The following is a 16,746-nucleotide window of genomic DNA, read 5'->3' on the forward strand; positions in this document are numbered from 1 at the left end:
GGTCCAGCCAAGTAAGCAGACAGACAATGGTGTGTTCTCTTTGGGAAGGAGTGTGGTCCAGCCAAGTAAGCAGACAGACAATGGTGTGTTCTCTTTGGGAAGGAGTGTGGTCCAGCCAAGTAAGCAGACAGACAACGGTGTGTTCTCTTTGGGAAGGAGTGTGGTCCAGCCAAGTAAGCAGACAGACAATGGTGTGTTCTCTTTGGGAAGGAGTGTGGTACAGCCAAGTAAGCAGACAGACAACGGTGTGTTCTCTTTGGGAAGGAGTGTGGTCCAGCCAAGTAAGCAGACAGACAACGGTGTGTTCTCTTTGGGAAGGAGTGTGGTCCAGCCAAGTAAGCAGACAGACAACGGTGTGTTCTCCTTCCCTGAACGTTTCTAAAGGAGCCAACCTCTACTGTACCATCCTAAACTTATTCTTATTTTTTTAACTCCTTGTTTTTCTTCCCTTTTTTAAAAATTCCGTCATTGGTTGCTGACACGATGACTTGTTGTGCGAGTCGCTGAGTGCTGTCTGGGGGCGTAAACTTGGTGTGAGACTCCAGTCAGAAAACTAACCCATTAAAGTGGATGATGAACTAAGTACCTACATGCTCTGGCATCGATCTAAACATTTCTGCACTCGGTACCTCGGCAGACTGTTTCAATGAAAACACGTTTATATGCTCTTAAAATCTTTATTCCTTGCGTTGAATGTTCCTTGTTAGGAATGCAATACATACATTATATTAATGGTGTCTTAAAATGCTCTGTTATGCTTTTTTTTTAATGTTGAATGCACGGGCCTATTATGGGGGAATTGTCCTTTTTTTCTTGCTTTGGTTGACGTTCGATCGATGCAAGAGCAGAGATGGAAAAGAAAGCGAGACATCTCACTCGCTCCTTTTTTTCCCTCCTTCATAAACAGTGAATGGACTAAGCGAATCAGACCCAGCTGCTAATTTATTGGTGCCTATGGGAGAGCCACCCCTTAAGCAGACAGGAACTTTAAAACATGGTTAACGGCCTGAGTGGGACATCTAAATGTATCCACCATCTTTGGCAAGAGCTCAAGAGAGAGCGGAGGATTTCCTGTGTTTAGCGCGGAAGGACACCCGTCTGCCGCGGTGTGGGGGTTGTGAAGCGGTCTGGATGAATTTGAGATTTCCTCTGGCGGCGGAGTGATCTGAGCTTTTGGCTGCCTTTGCATTTCAGTGTGAAGTCAATACGAATCTGCAACACGGGAAGAACATGGCGACTTCACTTCATGAGGGGCCCGCTAACCAACTCGATCTGCTCATCAGAGCAGGTAACATAATTTATTTAGAACTCGTTCTACCGGTGACCGTTTGTTGTGTTTATTTTTGCGACCGCTGCGCCCCTATATCCGTTAAGTAGTTTCGTGAAATAATGGAGGGCAAAGCAGGAAGTGATCACCTTGCTTAGTAACCTGCATGGCGATGTCCGCTTTTCTTCAGTCGTTCTTAAAATGTTTAAAATTACCGTTTGGATTTGAGCACCGGAGGATTAGACCGCAATCTGCACGTAGCAGCGCGTGCATATCGCGATTTATAGTTTCTTCGTCCATGTGTATCATAATAACTGGTTATTCTGGCAGAGAGGGAGCCCCCGCTGAAACCAGGAAGTGTTGTAGATGTGTTGTCTTTCCTACGTCTTTGCCACGCTGTCTGAGTCGGAAGGGCATGTGGATTTATGTTTATTCCGCGTTTATCGTGGCTTTAATTACACAATCTGTTTATATGATCTACCTATATTGAATCAGTTATGTTGTGATTTTATCCCTGTATTGAAATATAGTCTATCGAAATATCCTTGTTGAATAACACATACAGCCAGTTTGTTCAAACATTGAATGACACGGAAGTGAGTGTAAACATTTAGTTGAAAGCTGTATTCTAGTCATTTTGTGACTCCCCCCCCCCCCATCCATTTTCAGCCATGTACCGTTTTTCTGAGTCAGATTCGGACCGTTATCTAAGTGTGGGCCCAGTGGTTTATCCCGTGAAGTGTGTGGCTGCTAACGGTGCACTCAATGCTGGCTTTTGCGTTTACTCGCTAGCGATTTTTAAGTGAAAATCGTGTCTCGTTTAAGTTCAGTTCGCCTTACAAAAGGTTATTATTTTTTGCATTGGCTAGAGTGTTACATTTTCTTCCTTGATTTAACGATAAATTTAAAAATATTTTTCGATAATTTCGATGGCGGAAGCATTGTTATGCATCTAGGCGGGTTGTTGGCTTGATTGACAGGTCCATTTGACCAACGGCGCTCGTGAGGCGTTCGAAATCCTCCCACCAGCCAATGAGCGCTGCTAGACGGGTGGGCGTAGATGACTGACTTATCCAATGGTGTCCGGGGCGGGGAGTGAGTGACGTGGGGATGGAGACCGTCTTCACCGTCTTCGAAGAGAACTGGAGGGAAAGGCTACGCGAGTGTAAACACGGAAGTCATAGGGGACTGCACTACTTTGTGTCGGACTTGCTATTATTGGCTCGGTCAAATAGTACCAGCTTTTTCTTTCTTTCTTGTCGAGAAGTAATGATGAAAATCATATTTATTCACACGCATTTTGTACTTTTGAAATATGCTGACTTTTAGCCTCAATTGCTTTTTACAGATGTTCATTAATTTTCTTAAATACAATGACTGAATAAGGTAGTGCAGCACTACTATTTCAACCCGAGTCCGTAACCAACCAAATATTCGGATAACCAACCTCGCTTATTAACCAAACACTCACTGTTGAACAAATCCCTAGAAATATGAAAATGCATAACATTTTATTTCACTTTTACAGTTAAATGTTAATTTAAAAAAAATATTTTTTAAGTGTTAACACTTTTACAGTTAAACCCGTATGTATAATATGCTTACAGATAAATGCATCTTAGTATGTATGTCAAATGTCTGTGTTTATTTCTAGCCTATGTATCGGTGTCAAAGTATCAGGGGCCCAGTCTATGTTATGGTCTATGGTGGGTTTATTTAGGTAGTCCTGCCTGGTTTCAACGGCAGCTCGGCCTATCAGGTGCCTATAGTAGTTCTGCTTGTTTATGTGTGTGGGGGGGGGGGGCTACAGTTTGTTTGCGCTTGGGACGATGGGTAATGTGTGTGTCAGGGTCTGAATGAGAGGGATTTGGGGAGGGGGGGGGGGGGGCAGGCACTCTTCCTAAATATAACCCCTCTCCCCTACCCTGTGCCTTCCTCGTAGCCAAACATGGGCAGGGGTGATGGTAACCAGATACGTGCTTCCCAGAGAGGGACAACAACAGGTGCCCTGGGTTTGGTCCCAAATGGCACCCTATCCACTATACAGTGCACTACTTTTGACCAGGGCCCAGAGCGCTCTGGTCAAAAGTAGTGTACTGTAAATGGAATCCCTGGGCTTAGTCTGTCTCCTAGTTCCTCAGAATGACTGCATACCCCATACTAATAAATTGCATAATGTTTCCTTGTTTCCTTTTGTTTGTGAAATAATTCCTAGCCCAAATGATTTACCAGAGGAGCACAAGGAAACCCTCTAGACCCCCTGTTGTAGACTGACCGTAATGAGGAAAACAGATTGGGTCATTTTTATAAGGGAAAAACCTCAGGGCCCAAAGGAAAGGAGGAAACCATGACTTCTAACCAATACTTATTATATGGTTAGTTTGTTATGGTTAGTTAGTTATGGTTAGATGGTTAGTTAGTTATGGTTAGTTAGTTATGGTTAGTTAGTTATGGTTAGTTCGTTATGGTTAGTTAGTTATGGTTAGTTAGTTATGGTTAGTTAGTTATGGTTAGTTAGTTATGGTTAGTTAGTTATGGTTAGTTCGTTATAGTTAGTTAGTTATGGTTAGTTAGTTATGGTTAGTTCGTTATGGTTAGTTCGTTATGGTTAGTTCGTTATGGTTAGTTAGTTATGGTTAGTTAGTTATGGTTAGTTAGTTATGGTTAGTTCGTTATGGTTAGTTAGTTATGGTTAGTTAGTTATGGTTAGTTAGTTATGGTTGGTTAGTTAGTTATGGTTAGTTAGTTATGGTTAGTTCGTTATGGTTAGTTCGTTATGGTTAGTTCGTTATGGTTAGTTCGTTATGGTTAGTTCGTTATGGTTAGTTAGTTATGGTTAGTTAGTTATGGTTAGTTAGTTATGGTTAGTTAGTTATGGTTAGTTAGTTATGGTTAGTTAGTTATGGTTAGTTCGTTATGGTTAGTTCGTTATGGTTAGTTCGTTATGGTTAGTTCGTTATGGTTAGTTAGTTATGGTTAGTTAGTTATGGTTAGTTAGTTATGGTTAGTTCGTTATGGTTAGTTCGTTATGGTTAGTTAGTTATGGTTAGTTAGTTATGGTTAGTTAGTTATGGTTGGTTAGTTAGTTATGGTTAGTTCGTTATGGTTAGTTCGTTATGGTTAGTTCGTTATGGTTAGTTAGTTATGGTTAGTTAGTTATGGTTAGTTAGTTATGGTTAGTTTGTTATGGTTAGTTTGTTATGGTTAGTTTGTTATGGTTAGTTTGTTATGGTTAGTTTGTTATGGTTAGATGGTTAGTTAGTTATGGTTAGTTTGTTATGGTTAGTTTGTGGTTAGTTTGTTATGGTTAGTTTGTTATAGGTGGTTAGTTATAGGTGGTTAGTTATAGGTGGTTAGTTAGTTGTGGTTGGTTAGTTGGTTGTGGTTAGTTGGTTGTGGTTAGTTGGTTGTGGTTAGTTGGTTGTGGTTAGTTGGTTGTGGTTAGTTAGTTATAGTTGGTTAGTTAGTTACTTGATGCTCTTTAACATCTGTTTTAAGGTCAGTCTGACTGTAGGTCATAGTGGTAAAGAGATACTTTTATTTGCAGCTGATCCTACATCAGTTATGCCATAGTAACTGGAGACTGAACGGTTGCTAGGGGGCGCCAGAGAGACGATGTCAGCTTTGACAGACTTTAGAAGTCCTGTGTGAGGGTGTAGTAAACAAGCCATTTGAGGTGTCTCAGCCTTTTAGTTTGGTAGTAAACCGTTAGTGGTGTTTTCACAATAAAAACCAAACCGAGGTAACAGTCTGAGGTAACCAAACACACCTTTTATTTCCAGTAGGATGCATCAGAACCCCTCTGTACTGTACAAGTGATGAAATGTCTACAGCGGCTGTACAGACCTGCACTGGGGCTTTTCACCCTCACTAACGTGTGTTTTCTGTGTTTCAGTGGAGGCGTCCGTCCATTACCAACAGTCTGGCACCAGTATCTACTGTTCTGATAAGACCATCGAGGCTGCTGAGGCTCTGCTGCACATGGACTCTGTTACCAGCCTGAGAGGAGACCGCAGCCCAGGTATTCACCATGACATAGTCCATCTATAAGCAGCAGCCCAGGTATTCACCATGACATATTCCATCTATAAGCAGCAGCCCAGGTATTCACCATGACATATTCCATCCATAAGCAGCCGAGAGACAAGAACAGAGAGACATTATTGAGACCGCAGCCCAGGTATTCACCATGACATAGTCCATCTATAAGCAGCCGAGAGACCAGAACAGAGAGACATTATTGAGACCGCAGCCCAGGTATTCACCATGACATAGTCCATCCATAAGCAGCCGAGAGACCAGAACAGAGAGACATTATTGAGACCGCAGCCCAGGTATTCACCATGACATATTCCATCCATAAGCAGCCGAGAGACAAGAACAGAGAGACATTATTGAGACCGCAGCCCAGGTATTCACCATGACATAGTCCATCTATAAGCAGCAGCCCAGGTATTCACCATGACATATTCCATCCATAAGCAGCCGAGAGACAAGAACAGAGAGACATTATTGAGACCGCAGCCCAGGTATTCACCATGACATATTCCATCCATAAGCAGCCGAGAGACAAGAACAGAGAGACATTATTGAGACCGCAGCCCAGGTATTCACCATGACATATTCCATCTATAAGCCGCCGAGAGACAAGAACAGAGAGACATTATTGAGACCGCAGCCCAGGTATTCACCATGACATAGTCCATCCATAAGCAGCCGAGAGACCAGAACAGAGAGACATTATTGAGACTGCAGCCCAGGTATTCACCATGACATATTCCATCCATAAGCAGCCGAGAGACAAGAACAGAGAGACCTTATTGAGACCGCAGCCCAGGTATTCACCATGACATATTCCATCCATAAGCAGCCGAGAGACAAGAACAGAGAGACCTTATTGAGACCGCAGCCCAGGTATTCACCATGACATAGTCCATCCATAAGCAGCCGAGAGACAAGAACAGAGAGACATTATTGAGACCGCAGCCCAGGTATTCACCATGACATATTCCATCCATAAGCAGCCGAGAGACAAGAACAGAGAGACATTATTGAGACCGCAGCCCAGGTATTCACCATGACATATTCCATCTATAAGCCGCCGAGAGACAAGAACAGAGAGACATTATTGAGACCGCAGCCCAGGTATTCACCGTGACATATTCCATCCATAAGCAGCCGAGAGACAAGAACAGAGAGACATTATTGAGACCGCAGCCCAGGTATTCACCATGACATATTCCATCCATAAGCAGCCGAGAGACAAGAACAGAGAGACATTATTGAGACCGCAGCCCAGGTATTCACCATGACATATTCCATCCATAAGCAGCCGAGAGACAAGAACAGAGAGACATTATTGATGTCGTAGATCTCAGATGATTTCGTACGAATGTTGGTGATCACACAACGTCACATCCACCAGAACACACACACCGTTCCTCTCTCCTAAACGTTTTCCCTCTTGTCCCACTAGATGTGTTCATCCCGGCAGGGTGTGGGGCCACCCCAGACTTCATCCACGCGGCGATGCGTCCAGACGTGATGACCGAGACGGTGGTGGAGGTGTCTACGGAAGACTGTATGGACGAGGACATGGAGGTCACCCTCATAGAGGAACCAGACGAGTCAGAGCCTGACCACCAACCTGTCAGGAAGAAGAAAGGTTAGTGATGAGGACACGGAGGTCACCTTCCTAGAGGAACCAGAGCCTGACCACCAACCTATCAGAAAGGTTAGTGATGAGGACATGGTCACCCTCCTAGAGGAACCTGACCACCAACCTGTCAGAAAGGTTAGTGATGAGGACACGGAGGTCACCCTCCTAGAGGAACCAGAGCCTGACCACCAACCTGTCAGGAAGGTTAAGATGACTCTAAGACAGAATAGAATACTGGCTATCCACTGAGAAATCAAGAAACTTTCCATAATACTACCCAAAGATACTGTCTGTTGATTGGAGATACTATCTGTTGATTGGAGATACTGGCTGTTGATTGGAGATACTGGCTGTTGATTTGGAGATACTGGCTGTTGATTGAAGATACTGGCTGTTGATTGGAGATACTGGCTGTTGATTGGAGATACTGGCTGTTGATTGGAGATACTGGCTGTTGATTGGAGATACTGGCTGTTGATTGGAGATACTGGCTGTTGATTGGAGATACTGGCTGTTGATTGGAGATACTGGCTGTTGATTGGAGATACTGGCTGTTGATTGGAGATACTGGCTGTTGATTGGAGATACTGGCTGTTGATTGAAGATACTGGCTGTTGATTTGGAGATACTGGCTGTTGATTGGAGATACTGGCTGTTGATTGGAGATACTGGCTGTTGATTGGAGATACTGGCTGTTGATTGGAGATACTGGCTGTTGATTGAAGATACTGGCTGTTGATTGGAGATACTGGCTGTTGATTGGAGATACTGGCTGTTGATTGGAGATACTGGCTGTTGATTAAGACATCAAAGTAATGCTCAAGAGCCTAAATGGTTTTAATGATAAAGGTACTATAAAGATGTTAAATAGGACTGACTTGTCAGACTGGCTGTATCTTGTAGACAGGATGTTGATGGTAAAGAGGACTGACTTGTCAGACTGGCTGTATCTTGTAGACAGGATGTTGATGGTAAAGAGGACTGACTTGTCAGATTGGCTGTATATTGTAGACAGGATGTTGATGGTAAGGAGGACTGACTTGTCAGATTGGCTGTATCTTGTAGACTGGATGTTGATGTTAAATAGGACTGGTTGTATCTTGTAGACAGGATGTTGATGGTAAAGAGGACTGACTTGTCAGACTGGCTGTATCTTGTAGACAGGATGTTGATGGTAAAGAGGACTGACTTGTCAGACTGGCTGTATCTTGTAGACAGGATGTTGATGTTAAATAGGACTGGCTGTATCTTGTAGACAGGATGTTGATGTTATATAGGACTGGCTGTATCTTGTAGACAGGATGTTGATGTTAAATAGGACTGGCTGTATCTTGTAGACAGTATGTTGATGTTAAATAGGACTGGCTGTATCTTGTAGACAGGATGTTGATGTTAAATAGGACTGGCTGTATCTTGTAGACAGGATGTTGATGTTATATAGGACTGGCTGTATCTTGTAGACAGGATGTTGATGTTAAATAGGACTGGCTGTATCTTGTAGACAGGATGTTGATGTTAAATAGGACTGACTGTATCTTGTAGACAGTATGTTGATGTTATATAGGACTGGCTGTATCTTGTAGACAGGATGTTGATGGTATATAGGACTGGCTGTATCTTGTAGACAGGATGTTGATGTTAAATATGACTGGCTGTATCTTGTAGACAGGATGTTGATGGTATATAGGACTGGCTGTATCTTGTAGACAGGATGTGGATGTTAAATAGGACTTGCTGTATCTTGTAGACAGAAAGAGCGCCATATATTGGGAGATTGCACGCAATGTGAAATGTTCACGTCTTCGACTCATGTCAATTGATTTGATTGATTTTTGAATAACTTTATTGGTCTGTTTGTCTGTGTAGCGGGGAGGAAGCCAAAGACCCACCCGCCTGCTGTGTCCAACGGATCGCCGGACCTCAGCATCAAGAAGAAAACCAGAGAAGGAAAAGGTGGGACACACCAAGCATACAGAAAGGACACCTCCATAAACCCCTAGGATTTCATGTGTTGATTAAGGGGTTTGGACTTAATTTTCCCACAACCAAGTGTTCATCAACCATATTCTTTGTGAAGTTTAACCTGTTGTTTAAGCCTGTAGAGGGAGGGATAAATATGGTCTCTGTTCGACCGACCCGCCTGTCTCTCTGTTCGGCCGACCCGCCTGTCTCTCTGTTCGACCGACCCGCCTGTCTCTCTGTTCGACCGACCCGCCTGTCTCTCTGTTCGACCGAGCCGCCTGTCTCTCTGTTCGGCCGACCCGCCTGTCTCTCTGTTCGGCCGACCCGCCTGTCTCTCTGTTCGGCCGACCCGCCTGTCTCTCTGTTGGCCGACCCGCCTGTCTCTCTGTTGGCCGACCCGCCTGTCTCTCTGTTGGCCGACCCGCCTGTCTCTCTGTTGGCCGACCCGCCTGTCTCTCTGTTGGCCGACCCGCCTGTCTCTCTGTCGGCCGACCCGCCTGTCTCTCTGTCGACCGACCCGCCTGTCTCTCTGTCGACCGACCCGCCTGTCTCTCTGTTCGGCCGACCCGCCTGTCTCTGTTCGGCCGACCCGCCTGTCTCTGTGTTCGGCCGACCCGCCTGTCTCTGTGTTCGGCCGACCCGCCTGTCTCTCTGTTCGGCCGACCCGCCTGTCTCTCTGTTCGGCCGACCCGCCTGTCTCTCTGTTCGGCCGACCCGCCTGTCTCTCTGTTCGGCCGACCCGCCTGTCTCTCTGTTCGGCCGACCCGCCTGTCTCTCTGTTCGGCCGACCCGCCTGTCTCTCTGTTCGGCCGACCCGCCTGTCTCTCTGTTCGGCCGACCCGCCTGTCTCTCTGTTCGGCCGACCCGCCTGTCTCTCTGTTCGGCCGACCCGCCTGTCTCTCTGTTCGGCCGACCCGCCTGTCTCTCTGTTCGACCGACCCGCCTGTCTCTCTGTTCGACCGACCCGCCTGTCTCTCTGTTCGACCGACCCGCCTGTCTCTCTGTTCGACCGACCCGCCTGTCTCTCTGTTCGACCGACCCTCCTGTCTCTCTGTTCGACCGACCCGCCTGTCTCTCTGTTCGACCGACCCGCCTGTCTCTCTGTTCGACCGACCCGTCTGTCTCTGGTCCCCCAGGCAGCACCACGTACCTGTGGGAGTTCCTGTTGGACTTGCTCCAGGACAAGAACACGTGTCCCAGGTACATCAAGTGGACTCAGAGGGAGAAGGGCATCTTCAAGCTGGTGGACTCCAAGGCCGTGTCCAAGCTGTGGGGCAAACACAAGAACAAACCTGACATGAACTATGAGACCATGGGACGGGCTCTGAGGTGAGGGTTTACCCTACAACCGTCTAGCACTTGAAATGGCATTGACTGTGGAAGCTGAGTTAGCTGTGTAGGTTGTTGGTTTGGATGAGTTCCTCTGAGGAACATGATCCCCTCCCTCCGTCTTCCCCCTCTCTCCCTATCCCCTTCCTCCTCTATTTCCTTCCCTCCGTCTTCCCTCTCTCTCTCCCCCTCCTCTCTCCCTATCCCCTCTCTCCCTATCCCCTCCCTCCCTATCCCCTCCCTCCTCTATTTCCTTCCCTCCGTCTTCCCTCTCTCTCTCCCCCCCTCCTCTCTCCCTATCCCCCTCCTCTCTCCCTATCCCCTCCCTCCTCTATTTCCTTCCCTCCGTCTTCCCTCTCTCTCTCTCCCTCCTCTCTCCCTATCCCCTCCCTCCCTATCCCCTCCCTCCTCTATTTCCCTCCCTCCGTCTTCCCCCTCTCCTCTCTCCCTATCCCATCCCTCTATTTCCCTCCCTCCGTCTTCCGTCTCTCTCTCCTCTCTCCCTATCCCCTCTCTCCCTATCCCCTCCCTCCTCTATTCCCCTCCCTCTATTCCCCTCCCTCCTCTATTCCCCTCCCTCCTCTATTTCCCTCCCTCCGTCTTCCCCCTCTCTCCCCCTCTCCTCTCTCCCTATCCCATCCCTCTATTTCCCTCCCTCCGTCTTCCCCCTCTCTCCCCCTCTCCTCCCTCCTCTATTCCCCTCCCTCCTCTATTTCCCTCCCTCCGTCTTCCGTCTCTCTCTCCTCTCTCCCTATCCCCTCCCTCCTCTATTCCCCTCCCTCCTCTATTTCCCTCCCTCCTCTATTTCCCTCCCTCCTCTATTTCCCTCCCTCCGTCTTCCCTCTCTCTCACTCTCCTCTCTCCCGCCCTCTCCTCCCTCTCTACCAGATACTACTACCAACGTGGTATACTGGCCAAGGTCGAAGGTCAGCGGCTGGTCTACCAGTTCAAGGAGATGCCCAAGAACATCGTTGTCATCGAGGACGACAAGGCCGACTCCAGATCGGGCGATCTTATTGGCTCAGAGAAGTCTTACCACGAGAGAGTCCTGCCCTCGTCGGAGACGATACTGAACGTGGCCGAGCTCGCCACGACGCCCACCATCCTGAGGGGTGGGACTAGAACCGTAGTCCATCCTCCGGTTGCTAAGGGCAACAAGGCGGTGATGACGGGGGGCGGGGCGGCGGTGGGGGGGGTTCCGAGGATAGTGACCATTTCCACGGCGCCAGACGGAACCCAGACGCAGCATTCTCACACGGCCATCATCCCCACTTCCTCAGGACCCAGGTTAGAGACACACCCTGATACTGACACTGAAACATACAATTCACTTTGCAGGCTTTATGCTGAATGTAAAACAGTTTATCTATCTAGCGATATCTAGTAAGTTTGTATTTACAAAACTTTGTCACGGACTCCATTTTGTTATCGTTTCCGTCTCCAGGACTGTACGGGTTGCCATGCAAGTGCCTGTAGTCATGACAACGTCACTGGGCCAGAAGATCTCAACGGTTGCCGTGCAACAGGCGCCAGGGACGTCGGGAGGCCAACCGACGTACCAATTGGCCAACGCCTCTCCCATCGGCACGGCAACGGGCAACGCGAACTCCCAACCGAAGGTGGGTAACCACGCTAGTTGGTGTGTCAGCTAGCTACTCTGTAGTGTAGACAGAATGGACAGTTAGACGGCTGAGCGACACAGACACGCCTCATACTAACCAAGTCCACGATTCAAAACTCTGTATAGATCTAGAATGTGTAGACCTGTTCCTGACCATCTCTCTTCTCTCCAGGTTGTGATCCAGACCCCCCCCACTCTGTATAGATCTAGAATGTGTAGACCTGTTCCTAACATCTCTCTTCTCTCCAGGTTGTGATCCAGACCCCCCCCACTCTGTATAGATCTAGAATGTGTAGACCTGTTCCTAACCATGTCTCTTCTCTCCAGGTTGTAATCAGCCCCCCCCCCCACTCTGTATAGATATAGAATGTGTAGACCTGTTCCTGACCATATCTCTTCTCTCCAGGTTGTGATCAGACCCCCCACCCACTCTGTATAGATCTAGAATGTGTAGACCTGTTCCTAACCATCTCTCTAGGTTGTAATCAGACCCCCCACTCTGTATAGATCTAGAATGTGTAGACCTGTTCCTAACCATCTCTCCAGGTTGTAATCAGACCCCCCACTCTGTATAGATGTAGAATGTGTAGACCTGTTCCTGACCATATCTCTTCTCTCCAGGTTGTGATCAGACCCCCCACCCACTCTGTATAGATCTAGAATGTGTAGACCTGTTCCTAACCATCTCTCTAGGTTGTAATCAGACCCCCCACTCTGTATAGATCTAGAATGTGTAGACCTGTTCCTAACCATCTCTCCAGGTTGTAATCAGACCCCCCACTCTGTATAGATCTAGAATGTGTAGACCTGTTCCTAACCATATCTCTTCGCTCCAGACTATCCCCACTCTGTATAGATCTAGAATGTGTAGACCTGTTCCTAACATCTCTCTTCTCTCCAGGTTGTGATCCATACCCCCCCCCCCCCACTCTGTATAGATGTAGAATGTGTAGACCTGTTCCTAACCATCTCTCCAGGTTGTAATCAGACCCCCCACTCTGTATAGATCTAGAATGTGTAGACCTGTTCCTAACCATATCTCTTCTCTCCAGGTTGTGATCCAGACTATCCCCACTGTATAGATCTAGAATGTGTAGACCTGTTCCTAACCATATCTCTTCTCCAGGTTGTGATCCAGACTATCCCCACTGTATAGATCTAGAATGTGTAGACCTGTTCCTAACCATATCTCTTCTCTCCAGGTTGTGATCCAGACCATCCCCACTATGGTTCCAGCCACAGCGGAGAACGGAGACAAGATCACGGTCCAACTGGCTAAGATCATCACCATCCCGGCCCACCAGCTGGCCCAGTACCAGCAGCAGACCAAGCCTGGCCTGGGGGGTTCCCCGACGGGCAGCATCTCTCTCCTGGGCGGGACAAACTCCTGGGGGGTACGAGCCCTGGCACCTCATGTTACCATGGCTGCAGGGACACAGGTGTCTGTTTTAAAAATAGTTTTTTTTATTGGCCATTTTAAGCTAAAAATCGGAAAACACATATTTTGAAACATCAATACTGAAATACAAGTATAAAAGTATTGCATTTGGGCACAGACTTAATGTGTTTCTTTGTGTATTAATTTATTTATTTTTGTTACAAATTCAAACATTGTCTTCATTTATGGAATTACAAATTGTATCCCCTGTGACCAAGGTGATGAGGCTGGCCGTTCCCACAACGCTGCATCAACAACAACAACAACAGACACATCATATCGTCACGACGACGCAAGGTGGCGGGACCGGGACGGCAGTGGTCACCGTGACGACGACGACAGCCAATCAGAGCGCTCCGGTGGCGGCATCCCACATCATCAGCGGCATCATCAAGAGATCTGCCACGGCGACGAGAGAACCGCAGCAGCAGCAGCAAGCCAAGACGCTGACCGTTAAAACGGTACAGGCCCTCCCCGTCCAGACCACGTTACCGGAAGCACCGGAGATCATCACGGTAGTCGTCTAAATCAGAGGAGGGTCCCGCCTGAGATCAAGTCAGAAGATCCGGAGTGTTGAGGCCACAAGTACGGACACACACACACACACACACACACACACACCTCAACATTGTTTGTACAGTTTTTGCCCACGTAGTTTGTTCTTCTTTTTCTACATGACAGTCTGAGAGACTATAAAGACCCACAACCAGCTCTGATTTACCCTGGGGGGGGGGGGGGTCTACCTTCCTACCACAGCCTCATCTCTATGGGGGGGGGGGGGGGTCTACCTTCCTACCACAGCCTCATCTCTATGGAGACCCAGTATGCATCCCAAATGGCCCCCTATTCCCTATACAGTACACTACTTCTGTAGGGAATAAGGGTGTCATTTGAGTCGTACAATACTGTCGGTTACCCAGCCAACATAGGAACCCAGCAATGACTTTTCAACAGGGAAGAATCTCCTTCAGAAAAAGGGACCAAGTCAAGTTTAAATCACTACATGTTCTGTTTCTGGCAGATGAGACACTAGCTGACTAAGCTACAACGGACAAAACGAGAACACTAAAAGGCTAATTATTAAAAACCAAAACAAATGTGAACTGGAAAGGAGCGAGATGGTGGAGGAGGAGGGGGGGGGGGGGTTTGTATAGAAATGTATCTGTGTACGACCAGCATTTGATTTGCCGAATCACTGTGCGTAAACAAACCACACGAAAGACTGCGGGCTGTTCTAGGATCAGCTCTTACAAGACTGCGGGCTGTTCTAGGATCAGCTCTTACAAGACTGCGGGCTGTTCTAGGATCAGCTCTTACAAGACTGCGGGCTGTTCTAGGATCAGCTCTTACAAGATTGCGGGCTGTTCTAGGATCAGCTCTTACAAGACTGCGGGCTGTTCTAGGATCAGCTCTTACAAGACTGCGGGCTGTTCTAGGATCAGCTCTTACAAGACTGCGGGCTGTTCTAGGATCAGCTCTTACAAGGGGAAAATAAAAAGAGCCAAAGGGACTTGTGTGTGTGTGTATAACTATTATACAGTTTAGGGGGAATTAAATTCACAACAAAACAGCCTTAGAATAATCTGTTTTTATTTGTCATTCATTGTTTATAAGATCATTTAGCTTTTTTTTTTGTGTGTTACGGTTTCTTGATCTTTTTGGATACCTTGTACCAAGCACAGTGTTATAAAACAATACCATTGTTCTATTACAGTCTGAAGCCCAGGTCAGTGGGTTGGTTACAGGGTTTGGGGTCAAAACCATTACAATTCTCTTCAATGATAAAAAAATTAGCATTGACTGTAATAGAAATGGAATTGACTCCCAACCCTGGTTGGTTCTAGTAGGCCTTGACCATAGGCTTTCTACATCCCCACGGTAACGGTCTCTAGGGTAACTGCTCGTCAGCCATCTTGGCTCCGCCCCCTACCTTTCCTTTAGCAGTTTCTGCTTTTCTTAGTCGTATGAAGAGGGAGAAAGCTGTTCGGACTGAACTAGTTTGTATATTCAACATTTGAAGTATATTCTATTTTGTTGTACTCTTGTTTCAAAGTGTATTCAAGTAGATTTTACTGAAATATATAAAAAAAAACATTTGAATTAACCGACTTCCTGTTTTGTCTTTTGTTTAAATGAAATGATGCTTTTCCAAAGGTGACGTTTCTGCATTTGTGGTAAATGCTGTTGTTGGCTCAGACATGGGCCGTGTTAGAGAGGTGATCCACTGGGAACCCTTCTCTCTGGGACCTGTTAGAGAGGTGATCCACTGGGAACCCTTCTCTCTGGGACCTGTTAGAGAGGTGATCCACTGGGAACCCTTCTCTCTGGGACCTGTTAGAGAGGTGATCCACTGGGAACCCTTCTCTCTGGGACCTGTTAGAGGTGATCCACTGGGAACCCTTCTCTCAGGGACCTGTTAGAGAGGTGATCCACTGGGAACCCTTCTCTCTGGGACCTGTTAGAGAGGTGATCCACTGGGAACCCTTCTCTCTGGGACCTGTTAGAGAGGTGATCCACTGGGAACCCTTCTCTCTGGGACCTGTTAGAGAGGTGATCCACTGGGAACCATTCTCTCTGGGACCTGTTAGAGAGGTGATCCACTGGGAACCCTTCTCTCTGGGACCTGTTAGAGAGGTGATCCACTGGGACCTGTTAGAGAGGTGATCCACCGGGAACCCTTCTCTCTGGGACCTGTTAGAGAGGTGATCCACTGGGAACCATTCTCTCTGGGCCGTGTTAGAGAGGTGATCCACCCGGAACCCTTCTCTCTGGGCCGTGTTAGAGAGGTGATCCACTGGGAACCCTTCTCTCTGGGACCTGTTAGAGAGGTGATCCACTGGGAACCATTCTCTCTGGGCCGTGTTAGAGAGGTGATCCACCGGGAACCCTTCTCTCTGGGACCTGTTAGAGGTGATCCACCGGGAACCCTTCTCTCTGGGACCTGTTAGAGAGGTGATCCACTGGGAACCCTTCTCTCTGGGACCTGTTAGAGGTGATCCACTGGGAACCCTTCTCTCTGGGCCGTGTTAGAGAGGTGATCCACTGGGAACCCTTCTCTCTGGGACCTGTTAGAGGTGATCCACTGGGAACCCTTCTCTCTGGGACCTGTTAGAGGTGATCCACTGGGAACCCTTCTCTCTGGGACCTGTTAGAGAGGTGATCCACTGGGAACCCTTCTCTCTGGGCCGTGTTAGAGAGGTGATCCACTGGGAACCCTTCTCTCTGGGACCTGTTAGAGGTGATCCACTGGGAACCCTTCTCTCTGGGACCTGTTAGAGAGGTGATCCACTGGGAACCCTTCTCTCTGGGCCGTGTTAGAGAGGTGATCCACTGGGAACCCTTCTCTCTGGGACCTGTTAGAGGTGATCCACTGGGAACCCTTCTCTCTGGGCCGTGTTAGAGAGGTGATCCACTGGGAACCCTTCTCTCTGGGACCTGTTAGAGAGGTGATCCACTGGGAACCCTTCTCT

General features: G+C 47.5%; 1 protein-coding gene across 5 annotated transcripts in view; it reads left to right on the plus strand.

Annotated features, from left to right (window-relative positions):
• LOC110497190 (ETS-related transcription factor Elf-2) overlaps positions 1–15,380 on the plus strand; it is a 48,978-nt gene extending 33,598 nt beyond the window's left edge. For 2 of the 5 annotated variants that reach the window (XM_090210034.1, XM_090210035.1), the window contains exons 4-11: positions 5,163–5,288; positions 6,744–6,932; positions 8,793–8,879; positions 10,025–10,217; positions 11,106–11,504; positions 11,662–11,836; positions 13,041–13,277; positions 13,495–15,380. In XM_090210034.1, the coding sequence (XP_090066160.1) occupies positions 5,163–5,288; positions 6,744–6,932; positions 8,793–8,879; positions 10,025–10,217; positions 11,106–11,504; positions 11,662–11,836; positions 13,041–13,277; positions 13,495–13,803 (1,715 nt within the window). In that variant the 3' untranslated portion in view covers positions 13,804–15,380. Of the gene's footprint in view, positions 1–1,034; positions 1,289–5,162; positions 5,289–6,743; positions 6,933–8,792; positions 8,880–10,024; positions 10,218–11,105; positions 11,505–11,661; positions 11,837–13,040; positions 13,278–13,494 lie in introns of those variants that run through there. The other 3 variants (XM_090210037.1, XM_090210038.1, XM_090210036.1) reach the window with 3 other exon arrangements.
• Positions 15,381–16,746: the final 1,366 nt, after the last annotated feature.

Source organism: Oncorhynchus mykiss, chromosome 19 (genome assembly GCF_057628025.1).
Source record: "Oncorhynchus mykiss isolate SJ-2025 chromosome 19, ASM5762802v1, whole genome shotgun sequence".
Classification (NCBI taxonomy): Eukaryota; Metazoa; Chordata; class Actinopteri; order Salmoniformes; family Salmonidae; genus Oncorhynchus; species Oncorhynchus mykiss.